General features: G+C 45.9%; 2 protein-coding genes across 5 annotated transcripts; one reads left to right on the forward strand and one right to left on the reverse strand.

Moving 5' to 3' along the window:
• The first annotated feature begins 44 nt into the window (after positions 1-44).
• Positions 45-7,379, forward strand: RPL11 (ribosomal protein L11). Of its 2 annotated transcripts, none has more exons than XM_083751947.1 (6): positions 45-1,080; positions 2,969-3,122; positions 4,069-4,175; positions 4,276-4,407; positions 5,917-6,027; positions 7,305-7,379. In XM_083751947.1, exons 1-6 carry the CDS (start codon positions 1,075-1,077, stop codon positions 7,332-7,334), a joined length of 540 nt encoding a protein of 179 aa, XP_083608073.1. In that variant the 5' UTR covers positions 45-1,074; the 3' UTR covers positions 7,335-7,379. The 2 variants fall into 2 exon arrangements, with proteins under 2 accessions (XP_083608073.1, XP_083608072.1); XM_083751946.1 differs by having other exon boundaries at positions 1,060-2,029; positions 2,176-3,122.
• Positions 7,380-9,733: 2,354 nt separating this feature from the next.
• Positions 9,734-19,967, reverse strand: LOC310850338 (kelch-like protein 31). 3 transcript variants are annotated; one of them, XM_083751736.1, is made up of 3 exons: positions 19,803-19,967; positions 12,770-13,976; positions 9,734-11,199 (listed from the first exon to the last, which is right to left on the reverse strand). In XM_083751736.1, the coding sequence occupies exons 2-3, from the start codon at positions 13,957-13,959 to the stop codon at positions 10,467-10,469; spliced, it is 1,923 nt and encodes a 640-aa protein (XP_083607862.1). In that variant the 5' UTR covers positions 13,960-13,976; positions 19,803-19,967; the 3' UTR covers positions 9,734-10,466. The 3 variants fall into 3 exon arrangements, with proteins under 3 accessions (XP_083607862.1, XP_083607863.1, XP_083607864.1); XM_083751737.1 differs by having other exon boundaries at positions 12,770-14,000; positions 19,770-19,947; XM_083751738.1 differs by having other exon boundaries at positions 12,770-14,000; positions 19,753-19,947.
• Positions 19,968-20,627: the final 660 nt, after the last annotated feature.

A 20,627-nucleotide genomic window follows, 5' to 3' on the forward strand; every position in this document is an offset into this window, starting at 1 on the left:
ACGGTGGAGTGAAGATTTGAACCCAAGTCTCTTTGGTCTTAGTGTCAGTGTACCACACTGGCTGTCTATTCCCTCATTGCACAGCTAAAATTCATCGAGAGGGGGAGAATGCCTTTTAAATCAGAGGATGCTGCAGCTAGACTGCTGACAAGACACCTGCTTATTTCAACTTAGTACTCCAATAGTGCATCCTCTTAACTGGCTTCTCAGAGTTTCCTGTGAAACAGCGTTTTTAAATCACTATGAAAATTGTAGCTCTAGGAGGGGACTAGAGGTCTCCTAACAACTCTCAGCACTAGTAACAACCTACAGCTCCCAGAATTCTTTGCGGGAAGCCATGTTTGTTTAAAGTGGTATGATACTGCTTTTAATGTATGGTGTGAATGTGGCCTTAGTTGAAAACAATCCTTAGTCTATTACAGCCAAAAACCACAGAGTTTTGTGTAGTGTGGTCACATGTTAGACTTTACAGGGGACAGTCTTCTGTTTAAAGGACTTCTCAGGTTGAAAGGCTGTTCAGTCATAAGGATAAATTGTTCAGTTTAACAATAAATAACCCTAACAAGGGAGAGCTGAAGTTCCCCATCCACAGCTAGCAGCACGTCAACAGCACACTGAGCAGATACAAAGGTTGCCTGGTTGCTGAGATTCCTGCATTGCAGGGCATTGGACTCTACAATTCTACGATTCTATGACAATCTTCTCTTCAGCATTTCTGCTGTAAGTATAGTAATGATGTCTAAATTTCCACCTGCACATATAAAGTACTGAAAGCAAATCTTATTGAAATATGTTTGCATCTGCACATATAAAACAGCAGATGCAATTTTCATGCAAATCCGTGTCATGCTTTTTTGGCGATCTGTAAGCGACCGCCCGCGACGAGCGGCAGATTAACGCAGCGTAGTTATCCAGTGATGGGGATAGCGTGCAGTTCCTCCCTCCAGCCTCCAGAGGGCAGCAACGTCCCCTTCAAGCAAGCCTTCTAGCTCCCCTTCTCTGTGGCAGTCTAGCGCAGCTTTGGCGTTTAAGATCCCGTTCCGGGTCTATCGCGTTCTCTTCCACGCCTCCAAGATGGCGGTGAGTAGCTTGTGTTTGAGGAGTTGCGCGAAGGGACCACTTGAATCCGCCGCCATCCTTCCGCGTCCGAGTCCTTCTGGGCAGGAATTTACTCAGACGCGGCGGGGAAGGGCTGGGGGCTTTCCGTGGGGCCGTTTTGGGAAGCGGCGAGAGTCTCGCCGGGCGGGGAGGGAGGGCTGTAGGAATAGCTGGCCCTGTGGTTAGACCAGGCTAAGGAGTCGAGCTTCCTCCTTTGGAGAGGCCTTAAACGTGGGTCTGGAGATACTGTGGTCCTCCAGGCCCTCTTATCTCTGACCCCACTGGGAAAGTTGACTGGGCCTGATGGGGTGTTTCATTCCCATCCTCCATTCCGCACTCAGTTCTCTTTGGGGTGCGCGCTCCGGGAAATCAGTGAATTCCCCAAACTTCACTTTATTTGGGGGTGCATTTTCTTACCCAAGATGATATGTGGTTGCCAGCTCTCCCTTCTGTTTCTTCTTCCGCCCCCCTCAACTTGCGTTCTTTGAGAACAGCATGATAACACATGAAAAGCAGCCAGTGCAATTTGCCCTGTTGCTTTTGTCTCCATGCTTGAAAAAGCTTCGCTTGCTGAATTCTGCAGATGTAGTTCTCTCTCTTAAGGCTGAAGGGTTTTTGGGATAGAATACCTCATGCAAGAAAAGTTCATTGCACACAGAAAGTTGGTATGTTGTTAGAAAGGCTAGTTTAGAATATTTCTACCTAGCATGCTAGAAGTCTAGGGAAAGGGAATGTAATTGCTATCTTGTTGTTTTTGTTGTGCTTTTTCTGGGCAAAGTAGTTTACAAACAACAAAAATGGCAGGTATAAAAAGTCAATATTACTAAAAACAGGGCTAAAACAAATTCATGATGTTAAAAACAAACCAGGACCTGTTGGGTTGTCTGCATGTCTGGTTCTTGTTGTGTTTACCTTCGTGTATTGGTCACTAGCCTCACTATATTTTAAAGATACTGTAAGTTGCAGTTACCCCTTGTAAAGTATCACTCAGTATTGTATTTACCTCTTGCTGGGTTTGGTTTATAGCCATGCTTATGAACAACCTATTAAAACTCTACTTAGGGTAGCTACCAACAGGTTTTTACAGAAACACCTCAAACTTTGAAACAGACATCCAGAATTAGGAACCATCTTAACAATTACTGTGTTTCTCATGGTGCTGCTTATTCTACTCTATAAGGTGCTCATGCGATAGCGGTGGTACATATATTGATGCTGAGGTATTGGAAGGCTTCCAGTAGGAAAGAAAAGGCTTTGGGATAGGATTTTTCAAGAGCCTGTACTAATCACATTTTGTTGGCTAGTAGGCTAGTTTTCTTTTTCTTGAAGCTTGCCTACTAGAGCAGAGTAAGGGGACTGGGCAGACAAAGGAGTTTGATGGTAATTTGGCCCTTTTCCTCAAGTGGATGGGCAGTGTCAACAGTATTGATAAGCCATAACAATTGGAGAGGGTAGGGTCCAGTTCAGGAATCTTTCTAAATTGCAATAATGAGAGATGAATATGGAGAATACCACAAAGAGGGGTAGAGTAGCCACTTGAAGGCCTTTTAGGGTCCAGGGCAAGGATGGGGAACCTTTGGCTCTCTGGCTGTTGCAACTCCCATCATTCCTGACCATTGGCCATGCAGGCTGAGAGTGGTGGGAGTTGGAGTCTAACATAATGTGGGGTGGGGCACACATTCGCCACCCCAGTCTAGGGTTTCATGCTAAATTGTCAACATGGGGACAGAAGATATGCTTGTAAACATTAAGCCTTTTATGAAAACTTGTCCCAGCCCAATACGTTGCTCCTTGTGTTATGCCGTGTGAGTTGGGTATAGGGAAAAGCTGTCGCTGGTTTAACTGCTTTCTTTCCCCCACCATTGCACAGCAACAAGACAAGGGTGAGAAGGAGAACCCCATGCGGGAGCTGCGCATCCGCAAACTCTGCCTGAACATCTGTGTTGGGGAAAGTGGAGACAGGCTCACCCGGGCAGCCAAAGTGCTGGAGCAGCTCACAGGCCAGACTCCTGTTTTCTCCAAAGGTAAGCTTTTTTGGAAGACTGTTACTGAAGTTTCTAGAGGAAGAAGGCTGAAATTTTATTCATACCATTTTATTTTTATTTTTTGAAAAACAAAGGAAGGATCAGCTTCTGTGCAGAATGTATAGCAGTGTTTCCAAAACTATTTAAGACCATCAGTGGTCTGGAAACTTCATTTGCTTCCCCTTGCCCAGACTTCTCTTTTTGTTATGTGGGTGGGCACCCTGGTCCAGCTTAACGCATGCACAGCATGGTGACTAGGGCAAAAGAATAGGGATAGGTGATTGCCCCAGGGCAGGAAGTCAGGGAATGGATTGGCCCACCTCACAGTTCTCTGTACACCAAATTGGATTGATTTTGAACTGGAATCCACATTTCATGCTTTCTGTTCTGTAGTGTCCAGGTCTTTGTCCTTTGCAGACTTCCCTTTAACTATGAATGCTAGAAACCTTTAAAAAAGAGAACTGGATTCTTAAGTTAGCCTATCAGTAGTACCAAAAGTAGATTTTAGCTCAGGCCTCTCTGCCTAGTGCTCTCTAGAAGTTTGAGCGGCAGCTTCCAGCAGCCTCACTAAGCACAGCTAGTGGCTAAGTGTAATGGAACTTGTCCAAAAACATATGGTGAGTACTAGGTTGGGAGAAGTTTAAGCCATTGACTGGGGCTGCTTACAGCTGGTGTTTTTGTTGGGGAGTTGCCACTCAAACCCATTTCCTGATCATGCCTTCCCCTCTATGTGCTTGCAGTCACATGGCCTGTCAACAAGTTTTCTGTATAGCTTGTTTGCAGATGTGGACCTGCTGTTTGGAAGTTGTAATCTTAAACTTGGAGCTGGGTGTTTGGTGGACATTTCTGACCTTCATATTTTTGTTCTCCTTGAATATGGCATGTCATACCTGTCCTTTTGCTGACCCTTTGAGCAAACTTAAGAAAAGTTGTGTTTCTTCTTCAGCTCGATACACAGTCAGGTCCTTTGGGATTAGGAGAAATGAGAAGATAGCCGTTCACTGCACTGTACGCGGAGCCAAAGCTGAGGAGATCTTGGAGAAAGGGTTGAAGGTGAAGTGCTGTCCTTGCTGTATTTGGATGCTTTCTTAAGAGAACTTGGCACATGCAAGTCGGAAAATGTCAAAGTTTAAAGCTGATGTCAATGTTTCAGGTGCGAGAATACGAGCTGAGGAAGAATAACTTCTCTGACACCGGCAACTTTGGCTTTGGAATCCAGGAGCACATTGATCTGGGAATTAAATACGATCCTAGTATTGGTATCTACGGCTTGGACTTCTATGTGGTTTGTATACTTAGCTTACTCTTTTGCATTCTTAGGCTGTAATCCAGAGGTCATGTCTGTAGAGTTGTTTTGTCGGTCTTGCTAACTCTGAGCCTAGGTGCCACTGCAGTGGTAGCTGCCATTTCCTGCATGGTTGGACACACAAGAGAGGGGCTGTTACCCTAAAACAAATCTGGGGAGCCTGAACTTAAGCTGTAGCAAGTGCACTTGGTGCATGCATGCAAGCAAATATTTATTGATAAAAGTAAACAGCTGCAAACACCTATTCTGCACCAGCTAGAGCTTGTGGACCAGAACATGCCATGATATTTTATTGTTCCAGTCTGTATCTAGTTAACATTTGTATCTATGGACACCTGAGTTACGTATGAGGTTAGGTAGGCCCAAAACATGTGGTGTGATGTGTGTGGGCTCTCTTCCTACTTTCTGCCCCTGTGTTATAACAACTGGTAACAGCTGTAGAAAGGGAACAGTGTGGTTTGACCAATTGACACATCTTACTTTCTCTGCAAACTTTGCCTTTGGATATGCTCATGTTGAAATTCCCACTTTGTCAAGCTTATTGGATGAGAAGTGTCTCCTTTCTCAACCTATTTTAGCTGACAGGGCAGCTGTGAGAATTGAATAGGACCAGATTGTAAAAGCATCAACTGAAAAGCTAGAATGACTGCTGCTGTTCTTTACTGCTGCTGTTCTTTACTTCTGCAGCCATACAGAATCGTTTTTTGAATAGTTTACTGTGTGTTCCTGGGGCGAGAGTGACACATATGTCCAGTGAAGCACTGCCCACACTGCTCTTAAGATAATTTTAATTGGCTTGCTGGAAGTTCCCTTGTTACGCTTACTGTTTTAAAAATAGGTTGCTGCTTTTTAAAATTTATTTCCCAGATTCATTTTCTCCAGATTTTTTTTTACAAAAATTAAACACAGAAAGTTAAAAATATATAAAATATAATAGTTTAAAAGTAATTAAACTAAACTGGAATCAAAAGGATGTTGTCAGTTTTCTGCTCTGTTTTTTGACAGTCAGTTTTGGGGTAAGTCTATTTGGGGGGGCCACGCAGGCAGAAAAGTGGCTTTACAAGGAACACATTAAATATCTGTTCATGTAACATTATGTCTATAGATTCTTTAAAAGGAGCATAGGAGTTAGTCCTAAGCAAGTGTTGCTCATGATGGCTTTGCTTATCTCATTAATGTTGGAAAGTGGGGTATAGCATTTTAATCTGCAGACCTACATCTGAGGTAGGTTAGTCTAGGAGAGTGACTTGCATCAGATCGCCCAGCTCTTCCTTGTTACCCAGGTCCTGCATCCAAATTCAACACTAGCAGCTGCTGCAGTGTGTTTACTCTGTGAGAAGCTGTGAACCCCCTTCTTGGGTGCTATGGATAACTTGGGTGCTTTTCTTAAATTTCTTTCTTGAACACTATGAAAGATGGAAGTCTGTCTGAAAAGGCTTTCTAAAGGTAGGACTTCAGGACTCAACAAGGCTTGTGTTTCTGCTGCAGGTTTTGGGCAGGCCAGGCTTCAGCATTGCTGACAAGAAGCACCGAACTGGTAGCATTGGGGCCAAGCACCGAATCAGTAAGGAGGAAGCCATGCGTTGGTTCCAGCAGAAGGTAGGTTTTTCTGCATTTTAAGCTGCGAACAAACTTGCAAAACATGTTTAGTCCACTTTGTTGACCTCTTTGTGTTAGACCAATATATCTAAAAGAAACTATCCCTGCCCTCCCCTCCCTCAAGTGTACAGTGATGCCAAAATCAATTGGAGGCTTAACAGTACAATCTAGTGCAATCAACAGTTTCTGACCTTAGCATCTTTAGGATAGGGTTTACAGTTAGCTTGGCCGATGTCAAACGGTCAGCGAGAGCAGAGGTATGTTGAACTTTGCTACCTGGCCAAGCTCAAGGTTCTTGTGTTAATTCACAAAGCCCTGAATAACTTTGGCCCAAAATACTGTAAGGGCAATTATGATATCTTATGCTCCACCTGGATCACTGAGGTCATTTGATGGAGCACTTCTTAGTGTTTTTAACACTCCTGCAGCCCAATCAGCCTTCACTAGGGACCAAGCCTTTAGTGTGGCAGACACTGCCCTGTGGAACTCCCTACCAGTAAAGGTTTGGCAATAATCGCTCCTGCCTTCTTTTAGATGTCTCCTAAAAAGGATGTTGTTTAGACAGGCCTTTGAAATGTGAATTTGTCCATTTTGCAATTTATTTGTTTTTATTGTAATTTTTGTATGGTGTAAATAGCCTTGTATTTTTATGGAAGAGCTGTTTATAAGTATTTAAATAAAATAATTGTGCTCAGTTCTTACCTTCCACTTCTAAAAGAATCCCAGTACATAAGTCTTCAGCAGTTCTGGTAATTTGGAACAGTTTTGGAGAGCTGCATTGAATTGTTGGTGTTTGTCTACATTAGTCTATTGGAGCTCCATTTAACAAATGTAAAAGATGTGTGTGACCTGTGCATTCTGCAGCAAGGTTGGCTGGAGATTTCGGGGGTGGGGAGCAATTCCTACAGTTCTTCACAGTATTGGGAAATGTTGTGAGCAGCATCTCAAAAGTATTTGGAATATGCTTCCACATGGCAAGATCATTACTTACAATGTGTAAGCTTCTCTTTTATAGCACTCTTCCTGCTTAAATGGCTTGTAAATATACTCTTTCCTTTCAGACAATCAGAAATTGGTTCTTTTTCTGTGCCACAAAAAATCACTAATGTGCAGGCTGGTGCAATATTTATAATCTGCTAACTTCTGAGTTTGTTTCCCAGTGCATCAAATCACTTTGCCATAGACATGATGAGGGAGAAATTTCCTGGTGGTGGCTGTGCTTTAAAAACTATTCTTTCTTGCACAATTATTTTGATAATCCTTTTCTTCTCTTGCAGTATGACGGCATCATCCTTCCTGGTAAATGAAAATTTTCCAGTATAAAAAAGTCAATAAATTTTTCCACCATTTAACTTGCTGCTGTGTATTTTGTGGTCATTTATCCTTTGCTGAGCCACTATATCTGTTTGTCCTTTCCATGTTTTGTCTCAGGAGCTATTGTCTGCCTAATCCGGAGGAATGGCAAAAGCTGCTATAGGAGGACGACTGTGTAGACATACAACATGATTTCAAACAGTTCCTGAAGCCTATCATGTGGCAGGGTGGGGGTAGATGGAAAACAGGACAGAGACACTCCACAAGTAGAGAGGGTGGGGTGAAAGTGGCAATATTTCTGATTCTGCTTTCTCTTTCACTCTTACAAAAATAGCTTGGAGGTGTTGCCTGTGGTTGGCTTGGCCGTGAAGAGCCTAGTTTCCCCAGCCTAGGCCACTGGCCATCAAAGACACAAGTGATCCCAGTAGCCGTCTCCTCATTGCTAACAATACATGTCCTTTCTCTATTTTGGAAGATCTTGTACCTCCTTAGATAATTGTATGCATGATAATCCATTTCCTGTACTAGGAAAATGCTCTACATTATTTTGACATCCCGGCCACCACTTTTATCTTAACATTTTTCTTCTAAGGAACCAAAGTGGCATATAGAGGGCTCCTATCCTCTTGCGTCCAAGCACTGACAGTAGACCTAGACCTAGTTAGCTTCAGCATGGCTGCTGCATCACATGTCTTCAGATCATGCTCTGTCTGACATTAGTAACAAATTGAATTCTGTAAAAACTTCAGTTCGTATTCTCTGGGTGGAGTGGAGCAGAATCTTTGCTCAGACTGCCTTTTAGCATATTCTAATCCCCTTTCTCTAGTTCTGATCTGTATTCAATATTTGATAGACAGCTGGAGTACTGTGGGTTATTTTTTTTAGTTTTGGGTGGGTTGTAAAAAAAAACCCATTGGCCTTCTTGGCTGGGACGTTTCCTGAGATCAAAGTAGTAGCGCTCCTTGAAAAGCACAAGGCACAAGTGAGAGCATGAAGGAGAATTAAATATATGCTGAGTCTTCACAAGATGTGCCATCCAGACACACAAAATGAGTGACTTCCTTCTCCCCAAATGGAGCTAGCTCAAAGTCTAATGAGAAATAATTGCTCTGACCTAAGAGCCAAATGGGTAGATGAGAGGAAGGGCCCATGGAGGATGGCTTTTAGCATGTTGTGTGTGCACTTAGTGGGGAAAGCTGAAGGCTTGCTGTAATAACACCGGAATACAGTGGTACCTCGGGTTAAGAACTTAATTCGTTCTGGAGGTCTGTTAACCTGAAACTGTTCTTAACCTGAAGCACCACTTCAGCTAATGGGGCCTCCTGCTGCTGCGCCGCCACCACACTATTTCTGTTCTCATTCTGAAGCAAAGCAAGGTAATATCTCTGGGTTAGCGGAGTCTGTAACCTAAAGCGTATGTAACCCGAGGTACCACTGTATACCACCTCTTGGTCAAGGTGGGGATAAACAAAAGTGAGCTGGCATGGCAGATTTAATCTTTTATGGTAATTGAAGGGGCTGTAGCTGAATGGCGGAGTGCCTAACTATGGACACAGAATGCCCAAGCTGAGTGTTGAACTCTCCAACTAAATGCATCATAGGAAAATGGCTCTGGAAAGACCTATTATTTTTTTGCAGGCCAAATGTTGGCACCAAAATTACACAGTGCAGGAATTTCCACCTATTTGAACTGCAAGTAGCAATGGGAGCTGATCCAGATAAGGATTGCCAAGGGGAGGGATGTTTTCCTTCCCGTTTCTGTTGCTACCTGTAGAAATTTTAAAAAGAAATCCACATATTTCCTGTTGTTGCCTCCTTACTTAGTAGATACTATTGGGTTAGATGGACCTGGTATAAAACAGCCTCATAATTGGCACGAGGCAGGCCTGTGTGAAAACAGGAAAATCTTGTGCCTTCCTCTGTAATGGTTGCACTTTTTCTTGGGAGGCTTATACTGCCTTGTACAAAAGGCTGTCACCACAATTGTACAATGCCCTGTGTTTGATTCAGCTCAGTACAAACACTTCCAAGCACACGTGCCCTCTTTGCCCAGGGTGGTGGGGGAAAGTGCTGTCAACCACCCTGCAATTAACTCAGCTTCATTTGCCTCTCATAATTATTCTGTCCCCTAGCAACGTACTTCCTTGAGGCATAGTGTGAAAGAGAAATTATTAATGTAAAAGGTTTGATGAGAAACCCTTTTGTTCTTATGGGTGGTACTCCGGGGATGGGGAGGCTGTAAAACTGTAAGGGCCTGAATGGGCAGGTATGGGAGTGCAGGATTTGCAGCCTAAATCCCTTCCTTGAAAACGTCAAGAGAGTCATTGGTTGACAGAACACACTGGATGCCATTTCAAAGTTCCTCCACACCACATAGACGACACAACACAAATTTGTAAAGTGTGCTTCAGATTTTTAATTTAGACCTCAAAAATCCTTTATCTCAGTGACGCGGTTCATTCAAGGTAGGCCTTAAGGGTCACACCTTTCTTTTAAAAAACTGATGGTGATATTTGGGGGTAGAAGCTGAGGGACGGGGAGTTGTATTTCAGCTCAAATGACGTCTTCAGGTTTCACTGTTGAGGCACCAAAAATTGTGCTTTAAAAGTGTTATTAAAGTAAAACCATGAGAAGGAGGTGCTGTATTCAGCCCTGTTACTTATTTTTCTGTGAGGTAAGCTATAGTACATGGGTAACTAATTTGTGGCCCTCCAGATGCTCTTGCACCCCATCAGCCCCAACAATCAAGGATGGGGGTTGTCCAATAACACCTGGAGGGCTGCAGGTTAGCCTCCCCTGCTGCAGTAAGACAGTGCTAATTCTCTAAAGCAAGTTTGGGGGACCTTTGGCCTTGGAAGTGTTGCTGAACTACAATTCCCATCAGCCTCAGCAAGCATGGCCAGTGGCCAGGGATGATGAGGTTTGTATTTCTGCAACATACAGAGGACCAGGAACTGCCCACACCTGCTCTACAGGTAGAATATTTATCTCCTGGAAGCTGGCAAAACCAAGGCGTAAATGCGATTTTTAAAGAAGTATTTCAACACTCTTGTGAACCCCCTGATCATGCCAGCTGAGGCCAGTTCTGACTGTTTCCTCCATTCCATCCAACCATCCTCTCACCCTTAAATGCTGACCGTTGCTGAGGCAGCTGAGCTGGCTCTGGAGCCCCTGGTGCTTGAGTGCGGAAGGGCGATGGTGCAGCAGGAGACCCCCACGGTGCCTTCGGAAAGTTCTCCTTCCTCTGTCCATTCGTTCAGGTCCGGATTGTAGGCGTGGATGCTCTTCTGATACTTTTTCCCACTCTCATTCCAACCGCCGACAACCAAGATCTGCCCACCGAGGGTGGCCACTCCCGCCATGCTCAAGCCGGTGGGCAGGGGGGCCATGTGGCTCCACTGGTTCGTGGAAGGGTTGTAGCACTCCACCGGGATGACGTCCACCCTCTCCCCCCGGGGACCCAACTGGCTGCCGCCCAGGACGTAGGCACGGTCTGCTAAGGTGGCAGCGCAGTGCCAGCCTCGAGGGCTGCTCAGCCATGCCCCGTCTCGCCATGAATCTGTGGCGGGGTCATAGCTGCAGACGGTACGGGAGTAGGCGTTGTTGACGTAGCCGCCCGTCACCAGGATCTTGCCATCAATGACCACGCTGGCATGGCAGCAGCGGGGCAAGTCCATGTTGGCTTTGGCTTGCCATGTGTTGGCTGAAGGGATGTAGCATTCAAGAGAGACTAGGGTCCCCTTGGCATTACGTCCCCCGATGGCATAGAGGTTCCCATTGAATGCGCTGAGGCTGAAGTGAGTTCTTCTGTGCGACATGCTGGCCAAGTGCAGCCAGGTGCCGAAACGGGGATCGTACCTGCAGAGGGGAAGAGAGTTTGTCATTGTCGCCATTGAGCGTGATGGCTATGCTCTGCCTCCATAGCTGGAAGCAGTAATGCCCCTGAATACCACTGATGGGAACTGCAGGAGGAGAGAGTGCTCTTGTGCTTGGGGCCTGCTTGGGGGTTTCCCACAGGCATCTGCTTGGCCACTGTGATAAGAGGATGCTGTACTTAATGGACCATTGGGCTGATCCAGCAGGCTCCACAGGTGTTGCTGTGTTGGCTTCTTATGTGTGGTTGAAGCAGGGGATCTGAGTTTGCCTAGTGAGGCTGTCAGGGTAACAGTTTGCGGTCTCACTCCTCAGATGGAGCCCCTAGGAAACCCGAGACCAGTTAACTTAAGGGGTCACAGGTTCTACATTTTCTAAATACAGTCATACCTCGGGTTACAGACGCTTCAGGTGGTGCTTTTTCGGGTTGCGCATTGCGCCAAACCTGGAAGTACCAGAACGGGTTACTTCCGGGTTTTGGCGCATGCGCAGACGCGCCAAATTGCAATCCGCGCGTGCGCAGACGCAGCACTGCGGGTTGCGAACGTGCCTCCCGCACGGATCACATTCGCAACCTGAGCATCCACTGTAAATAAACGCAGCAGGGCCATAAGACCACTAAGCCCAGAGTCATAGAGAACATTCAATTTCTCTAGGTGCCCCTGGGGGGAAAGACCTACTGCCTCAAAACACATCTAAAGTTCCTCTGCCTGTTGTGCCCCTTAATTTTTTGGCTCAAACGGATGTGTATTATAACGTCTCTCTCACCCATGAAATAATGTTTTGTGACATGCCTTAGGCTTCTGTCTTCAATAAAAACCAGGGTTAGAAATAAGTACCTTCCCCTGTCCATAGGAGCATAATATAAGAAGAGCCTGGCTGCTGAATCAGCCCAAATGTCAGTTCAGCAGCCTGTTCCAGTGGCCAACCAGATGCCTATGGAGAAAATGTAAGCAGGACCTGAGTGCACCAGCAACTCTCCCCACTTGTGATTCAGAGGCACCTTCCCTCCAATACTGGAGGCAGCATGCAGCCCTAGCAGCCCAGGATAGCTGGGGGAGTTTATACATCAGGTGTGGGGAACCTCAGCCCCAGGGGCCACGTACAGCCCACTGGATCTCTCTACGTGGCCCATGGGACTCTCCCCAGGCCACACCTCTCACCTGCCCCACTTCATACTGTCTTTGGACTTTTTTCTGGCTGGAATGTGTCTTTGAGCTTTGACAATGCCTCTTGCTTGCCCAGACGGAGGATAGAAAAGGCTGGGTGTACAGTAACTAGTTTACTGTACAAAGGTAAAATTACATTTGTTGCTCTACCTACTTGTGCCTCTGGCAGGTGACCCCAGTATATCCAGGGCTGGGAAACTGCTGGCCTCTTCAGATGTTGTTGGACTACAGCTCCCCAAACCATTGTCCATGATGGCTGGGGATAAGAGGAATTGGAGTTGGGCCATGGATACCGCAACATGGATTTAGAAGATTTCAGGCATGAGGAAGACCCCTGCTTGGGAACCCTGTAGACAGTGTCAATCAAGGTGCAACCTCCCCATTACCTGCACAGGTTGTTAACTGCATGCTTTGCCTGGTTCCGGGCATCAGTTTGATCCTCTCCGCCAGCCACGTAGAGGAATCCATCCATCACCACAACACATTGGTTAAAACATTTGGTAGGCATCTCTGTTAGCTTATTCCAGTTTCCTTCTTGATCTCTGTAGCTTACATCTTTGCTAAGAGCTTTCTCAGCCGAGCACGGGCGGCCCCCAACCATGAGCAACACTTTACGGCTTCCTCGAATCTTGGTCCTTCTGGACTGGAGGTCATTTTGCTGATAAGGTAACAAGTGGTAATTCATAGCGTCTACCAGGAGCTTGTGGCATTCTGGGTTCTGCATCATGCATGGCACAGGCTGGATGTAGTTGATCAAGTCGTGAGCCGGGATCGTGCCAAATCGGACATTGTTCAGGAGGTCGGCGGCGTGTTTGATCCGCTTGGGATCAAACTCGATCCATTTCATGACGATCTGAAAGACCACCACCTCATTGGGGAACTGAAGGTTGTCGTCCATCAGCAGCTCGTTGAGCTGATCAAATGTGAGTTTCATGAACTGTTCAGTGTCGGAGAACTCCAGGAAGCATTCCCGGATGAACTTCCTTGCAGCATCCTTCGCCTGGCTGAGATTGTAGGTGTCTGCCAGGTTGGCGATGTACATCCAGTTTTCCACATTCATCTCCTGGATGAGGAAGTCGGTGCACATGTTGAGCAGAGCATACATCCTCAGGCGGCTGGCTATGGAAATGGTGCTCCCAATGGTGTACAGAGAAAGGTTCAGCTTTCCAGTGTAGGTGTAGGCAATGGCCGTAGCCAAGCCTAAGGAGGAGGCATCTTTGAGGTCCACTTGTTGAAGGTTTGGGTCTTTTTTCAGCAGGCTTCTGAAAAACTCGCTGCAGGAAGACATGACCAACTTGTGAACGCTGAAGGATTTTGTTTTTGTGACAATAGTGAGGTCACAGAGGAAACGCTCCTGGTGCATGAGGCTCATCTCCTCCAGAACACTGGTTCCGTGGCTAGGATTTGTGACTTCTGTGGCAGTGCAGAGGAAGCCACCTGAACCATTTTCAAACAAGCCGTCCAGCTGCTGATGGTGGTCAATGTCAAGAGAAGAGTCCTCTACCATGGTAACACTTGTAGACGTCTCTGTCTTCAACGGCTTGCTCTTCTTTGGGGCTTTCTTCTTGGGTGCCATTGGAGCGGAAGCGTGGCCTGTAAGGCGTATTAAGGAGAACACTGCTTTGTAAAGGAATATCATGGGTAAAGGAATATCATTGGCCTCCTGCACAAAATGGATGGAGGAATTTGAAAGAGACAAGAGTGGGGAACCTGTGGCCCTCCAGATGTTGCTGAACTACAATTCCTATCAGCCCCAGGATGGATGGCCAGTTGCCAGAGGCAATGGGAGCTGTAGTTCAGCAACATCTGGAGGGCTAAAAGTTCCCTATGCCTCTACTATCAACTGCAATTGCATTTAGATGTGGTCCTAATCTAGGAGCCAAATGCATTCTACCCCCTACCCCCATTTCTCTAAGGCCCTTGGGACTGTCTCAAGCCCACAACCCATTCTTAGCCACACCCTCTCTCCCCAGGCCACACCTCTCACCTGCCCTACTTCATACTCTCCTTGCGTATTTTTGCCTAACTGGAATTAATGGGCGTAGCCAGGGGGCGGGCGGGGAGCTCCATGGGTATAGCCAGCATTTTTGTTAGGGGGGCAGGCCTTTTCTTAAGGAGGGACAGTACCTCAGTGTGCTATGTATTTTCATTGATTTAGAGGGCAGCTGCCCCCCTTGGCTATGCCTATGGGGAGGTCCCCCCCAGATCAAGTAAAACAATAGAAATACTTAACTTCCTGACTAATCACGTCAGTTCTGCCATCTCCCAACAAAAGTCCTCCCCCCCCAAAAAAAAAACCTGGCTACGCCCATGCTGGAATTTCTTTGACTTCTGTGAATGCCTCTTACTTATTTGGATGGGGGCTAGAGGAGGGGTTTGTGGATGTATGGATAAACTAGCCTATTTTACAGAGCTAAAATTAACATTTATTGCTCTGACCACTTTTGCCTCTGCTCACACCCCCCACTGGTATTTTATTTGTTGCATTTATATCCCACCTTTCCCTCCAAGGATCTCAAGGTGACATACACAGTCCTCCCCCCTCCTTTTATCCTCACAACAACCCTGTGAGGTTGGTTAGGCTGAGAGGCAGTGACTGACCCAGAGTCACCCAGGGGGCTTCATGGCCAAGGGAGATCGAAACCTGGTAGTCTGACACTCTAACCAAGATTTGTGGCCCCCTAGAAAGTTGCCAGGAAGCGAACATGGCCTTTGGGCTGAAAAGGCTGATTCCTGGATCAGACAATACTGAGCTGGTTGGACCATTGGTTTGACTGGGTAGAAAGCAGCCTCCTGTGTTCCTGTAAAGTAAAGGTAAACGGACCCCTGACTGTTAGGTCCAGTTGCGGACGACTCTGGGGTTGCGGCACTCATCTTGCTTTACTGGGCGAGGGAGCTGGCGTACAGCTTCCGGGTCATGTGGCCAGCATGACTAAGCCGCTTCTGGCGAACCAGAGCAGCGCACGGAAACACTGTTTACCTTCCCGCTGGAATGGTACCTATTTATCTACTTGCACTTTGATGTGCTTTTGAACTGCTAGGTTGGCAGGAACAGGAACCGAGCAACGGGAGCTCACCCTGTCGTGGGGATTCGAACCACGACCTTCCGATCGGCAAGCCCTAGGCTCCGTGGTTTAACTCACAGCGCCACCTGCATCCAGTATTATAATACTGTAATAATACTGGGCCAGTATTATTACTGTCCTAGTACAAAGCTGGCAGGGTGGGCCTGAGGCTTTAAAATAGTAGCTTGGCCCAGGTCAACCAAGGGAGCTCATAGCTGTGGTGTGATTTGAACCAGGGAGTTGCTCCCTCACTACTCAAGCTTCCAGCTACTTAGCTACTCCAGCTCTGTACAGTTCTTTTTGCAGAAACCCATTGTGGGAGAATAGAGTATACGATTTAGGCTGTTGCCTGTAACTGAAAGCATAGGCTGTGTCTCTGAGCAAGACAGGCACCTTATCTTCCACAACACAGAGAAAAGGCTGGTGTACCCTTCTGTAATAATTCCTTCCATCAAGGCCTGCCACGTGTGGACTTCATGACTTGGGACATGCTGCATGACTGCCTTTGATATCTGAACTGAGCGTGCATACAGATTCTGACCCTCCACAGGCAGGACGGCTTATTGCTAATGTTTCTCAGCTGTTTCTGTCCACCTTCCCTTCCCTCTGCTGGGGGCGGGGAGAGCAGGGAAGGAGATCTGAGCTCCTGGGTGACAAACCTGTTTGTTACAGGCCAGAAATAGCCAAAGTGCCTCTCTGTCTTGCATCTCTCAGAGCTGGACGTAAAGATCAAATTTCTGGAGGGTTAAGCAATTGGCAATTCTTAGAACAGGATGGGGAGGAAGCAAAGTCCTAGGCTAGGGTTGCCAACTTTTTTACCAGCCTTTGTAGCTGTGCCTTTAATAGGAACTTGATCTGCGGACATTTGTAAGCGTTAAGGATCTAGATGGAGTAGCACACCCTCTGAAAGATCAGGCTTTCAGTCTAACAGTGTTTCTGGACCCAGCTTTGCCTCTGGGGGGCAGGTTGTTGCTGTGGCCACAGAGTGTGCTTTGTGCATCTGTGACTAAGGTGCTACGTAGCTGCAACCCTTCTTGCAGAAGGCAGATCAAGCCACAATTACACATGCTTTGATTAAAAGTAGGTTGGACCATTGCAACATCCTCTGCTGACTCTGAAGACTGTTGGACAACTATACTCTGCTACTGCCACAGACTCCTTATTGACAGACTCTGTATCTATTTAGTAAAGGTAAAGGTGGCTCTCAGTGTATTTTTGAAGCCCAGTTCTAAGTACGCAGCTTGGGTCTGTGAAGGACCCCTCCCCTTGCTCCCTCCGCAGGACTCTGCTCACCAGTGAAGACTTTCTGAAGAGGTCCATGTGATGTGCAATTGGAGAGTACACAGAATGGGACCTTCCCAGAGGTGTGCTTAGGCTCTGGAAATTCTTCCCTGTCTCTTCCCTCCCAGTCTTTAGAAAAATGTTCCAAGCAGAATTATTTAGATATGCTTTCCATGCCGTCTGTTTCCCAGATTTGTATTTATGATGCTACTGGTTCCCCCTTCCCCCCACACTTTTCCTAGTGGGGTTGCTTGTTCCTAAATTGATTTTGTTTTGTGATGGTTGTATTTTGGTCTTAGGACAAAAATGGTGTGCAAAATCTGTAAAGGCAATGCGAGTTCAAAACTGGGATGTACTAGTGTACCGCAAGCAGGGTCTGAGACTGCAATGCTAAGGCACTTTCCAGGGAGTAAGCCCCTTGAGAGCCAGTGTGGTGTAGTGGTTAAGAGTGGTAGTCTCGTAATCTGGGGAACCGGGTTCGAGTCTCCGCTCCTCCACATGCAACTGCTGGGTGACCTTGGGCCAGTCACACTTCTCTGAAGTCTTTCAGCCCCACTCACCTCACAGAGTGTTTGTTGTGGGGGAGGAAGGGAAAGGAGAATGTTAGCCGCTTTGAGACTCCTTAAAGGAAGTGAAAGGCGGGATATCAAATCCAAACTCTTCTTCTTCTTGAACTCAATAGGCTGTTGTTGTTTTTTTTAAAAAAACCACTTCTGAGTAGATCAATCTACAATTGCACTGTAATGTGTGTTTTGAAAAATATATGGTACAATCTGATATGCACATAGGAAAGCTACCTTATACTGAATCAGACCATTGGTCTATCTAGCTCAACGTTATCTATACTGACTGGTAGTGGCTCTCCACAGTTTCAGACAAGGGACACTCTCAGCCTTACCTGGAGATGCCAGGGACTGAACCTGGGACCTTCTCCATTGAAAGCAGATGCTCTACCACTGAGCTACATCCCTTCTACTTAAAAGTAAATTGAGTTCAGCGGTATTTACTCCCAGGTAAGTAGGCCAAGGATTCCAGCTTGAGCCATTACATTGGATGCCTCCACTACTCTGTGTCCATTGAGCAGCAACTGGGAGGAATAGGAATTCACTTTTTCCTGATGAGGTCCTGCATTACAGGTGTACATCTGGCCGGTGATGGATAAAACACTGCGGACCAGGTGGTTCCTTGATCTGATCCAGCAGGACTGCTCTTATGTGCTTATATCATAGAACATTGATTACATTCATGGAGGTGGTGCAATCGAGCCCTAAGGTATTAGCTGTGGCAGCTGAAGAGAACCTCCCCATCTAGATATAGAGAACCTGAAGAGAACCTCCCCCATCTACCTATTAATGAATAGCAGCTGCTGGGGTGGGGGGCAAATGACAGGTGAGGATTCTTGCTTCCATGTTTTGCTTGTCAGCATTTGTCTGGCCAGTGTAAGAAACAGGAATCTGACCTAGATGGATCCTTGCTTTGATCCAGCAGAGCTCTTATTAGCGTTCTAAAATGGATCCATATTTTTAGTGGGAGTGAGTGAAATGTGTGCCTCCAATATAAGCCAAAAAACAAGCTAACTGTGATCCAGATAACAAAACACTGTAATGGAATAACTATTAAAAACAGCAACAGCAGCATCAACTATGTGAATTTCATTGTAGGCTTATCTATGGGGCTACTAGCTGACATACCATTCACTGCTGCACAAACCATATGGCTTGCCTAAGCATTTGTGTGGAGATGGGTGCTGATTCCTGCCTTGGAGGAAATGCTTATATGAGCCATCATTCTCGTTTCCCAGGGATTCCCCCTTTCCTTTCCAACTCTCTATTGAAGTTTCTAGCCAAAACAACAAATGCACTCTTGAATTACACTGCAGAATACAGGCTTGGATCCAGACTAACCAAGTGGCACTTTGGTCTCTCTTAAATCAATATGAAAAGTTTAAGTCAATGGGACCTAAATGTGATTGACTTGCAGACATAAACTGCAATCCTGTGCCCCTTAACTGGAGAATAAACCTGCTGAACTCAATGAGACTTACTTCTGAGTATAGGAACATGCTGTTAATCTGGATCCAGCACATCCAACTCAATTTGCCAGTGTAAATCCCTATCAATAGCAGAATTATGTGCAAAGTTACTACTTTGTTGACTAACTATCATATACACACAACACACAGTACAAAACCTATTGCACCACAATGTTTGGAATCTGGATCTTTATTCTGTTCATGTTTTAATAAAATAATAATTAGCATTTCTCTCCTGCTTTGAGTTTTCAGAGCACTCTAGGTACCCGTCTCAGGACATCCTCAACTGTTCTATATCTATATTCCTTCTCTGCTGCCTTTTTGGACATTACCTTTGTTGACCATTTTTAAGCCCCACCGGCAGATTAGATCAGGGTTAGAATAATCTGTTTTATGTGTTGCAGTCCTCCCTCCCTCTGCTTAGAATCCCTCGCTCATGGCCACCAACATGTGTTAAATTTATAAAGCGAGAGTGCACACTCAGTATCTCTTAACAGTTAAGGCATAAGTAATCAGTGTCAGATGATACTGAGCATGCTAAATGATACGTTTACTTAGAACATAAAGAAGTGTCTTGCTAGATCAGGCCAAAGACTACTGAGTCCAGCATTCTTTGCAAGAATCCTAAGAACCAGAAATTGTCCATTAAGAGACTTCCCCTCCAATCTATTTTTTTCTGCCCACCTCTAGCTTAGCTAAAATACTGCTATGGCCGTTCTGGGTCATGTTTACTTTTTGGAGTGATGACTTTGTGTCGATAAATAGCTTGAGTTTGTATTTTGTTTCCCCACCCTGAAATCATGAAAAATTGTAGGTTTTAGACAACGGAAATCTAAGCCTTCTCCTGTTGTTTTTTCCACATTCCAGTCACTCACACAGCTAATGTTTCTTTCTCTTAAGAAGGACTCGCTTTGTTCCATCTGCACCCAACTTTTTAAGAGCTCAAGCGACCCGTAAACCACTCTGCAAATATTAAAGTAGAAATGGGCACGCTGGTTGGTTCAGGACAGACAGACAGACAGAAGGGCCTTTGCTCCCTACCTTGGCGTCAAGAGGCTGATCCAGTGGAGGGTATAGCAACCAATGTCTGTACGCTGCACAAGCCAAGAGGCACTCGGGAACCCAGGCAGACGTCCAAAATGTAGCAGCTACCCTGTCCCTCCTCCTCCTTTCCCAATTCAGCCTGGCCAGCTGACGACCCTTATCAACTCGCCAGTTGCATCCAGCTTGATGGGAGTGACGCACTACTGCCATACAAGTATGTGGTAAAAAAAAGAAAAAAGACATGGGACTCCAAATGAATGTTTGGGCTCCAAGTGGGTCTGAGGTTGAAGACTATTGCATTCAGTGGTCTTAGGCAAGCCAACATTCTCTGTCTTAGCTGCTATTTGTTATGTGGGGATGATGATGATGATTATAATTAAAATAATAAATAATAATAGATGGATGTCAACCAATAACAACTGACCTATCACCTTTTGCTGTGCACACACTAAAGGTAAAGGTAAGGGACCCCTTAAAGCACATAGCTCCCACCACAAAAAATACTAGGAACTGCAGTTTACCTCTCACAGAACTACAATTCCCAGCACCCCTTAACAAACTACACCTCCTAGAACTCTTTGGAGAAAGTCATGTCGGGTGTGTACATAGCCTTGGTCTGCTGGAAGGATTGATTATGCATGCTTGAACCACATATTCAGGAAAATGACATGGTGGGAAGAATTCTGGTGCCAGATTTTGGGGAGCCCTTGGCACTGTGCTGCTGATGCCCTCGAGTACACACATCCACTTAGCAGGGAAGAACGGGCACATGCCTTGGGCAGGTGGGCTGAATGCTGTTGCACTCATGTCCAGTTTGCAGGC

This window comes from Podarcis gaigeae (assembly GCF_964106915.1).
Source record: "Podarcis gaigeae genome assembly, chromosome: 8".
Taxonomy (NCBI): domain Eukaryota; kingdom Metazoa; phylum Chordata; class Lepidosauria; order Squamata; family Lacertidae; genus Podarcis; species Podarcis gaigeae.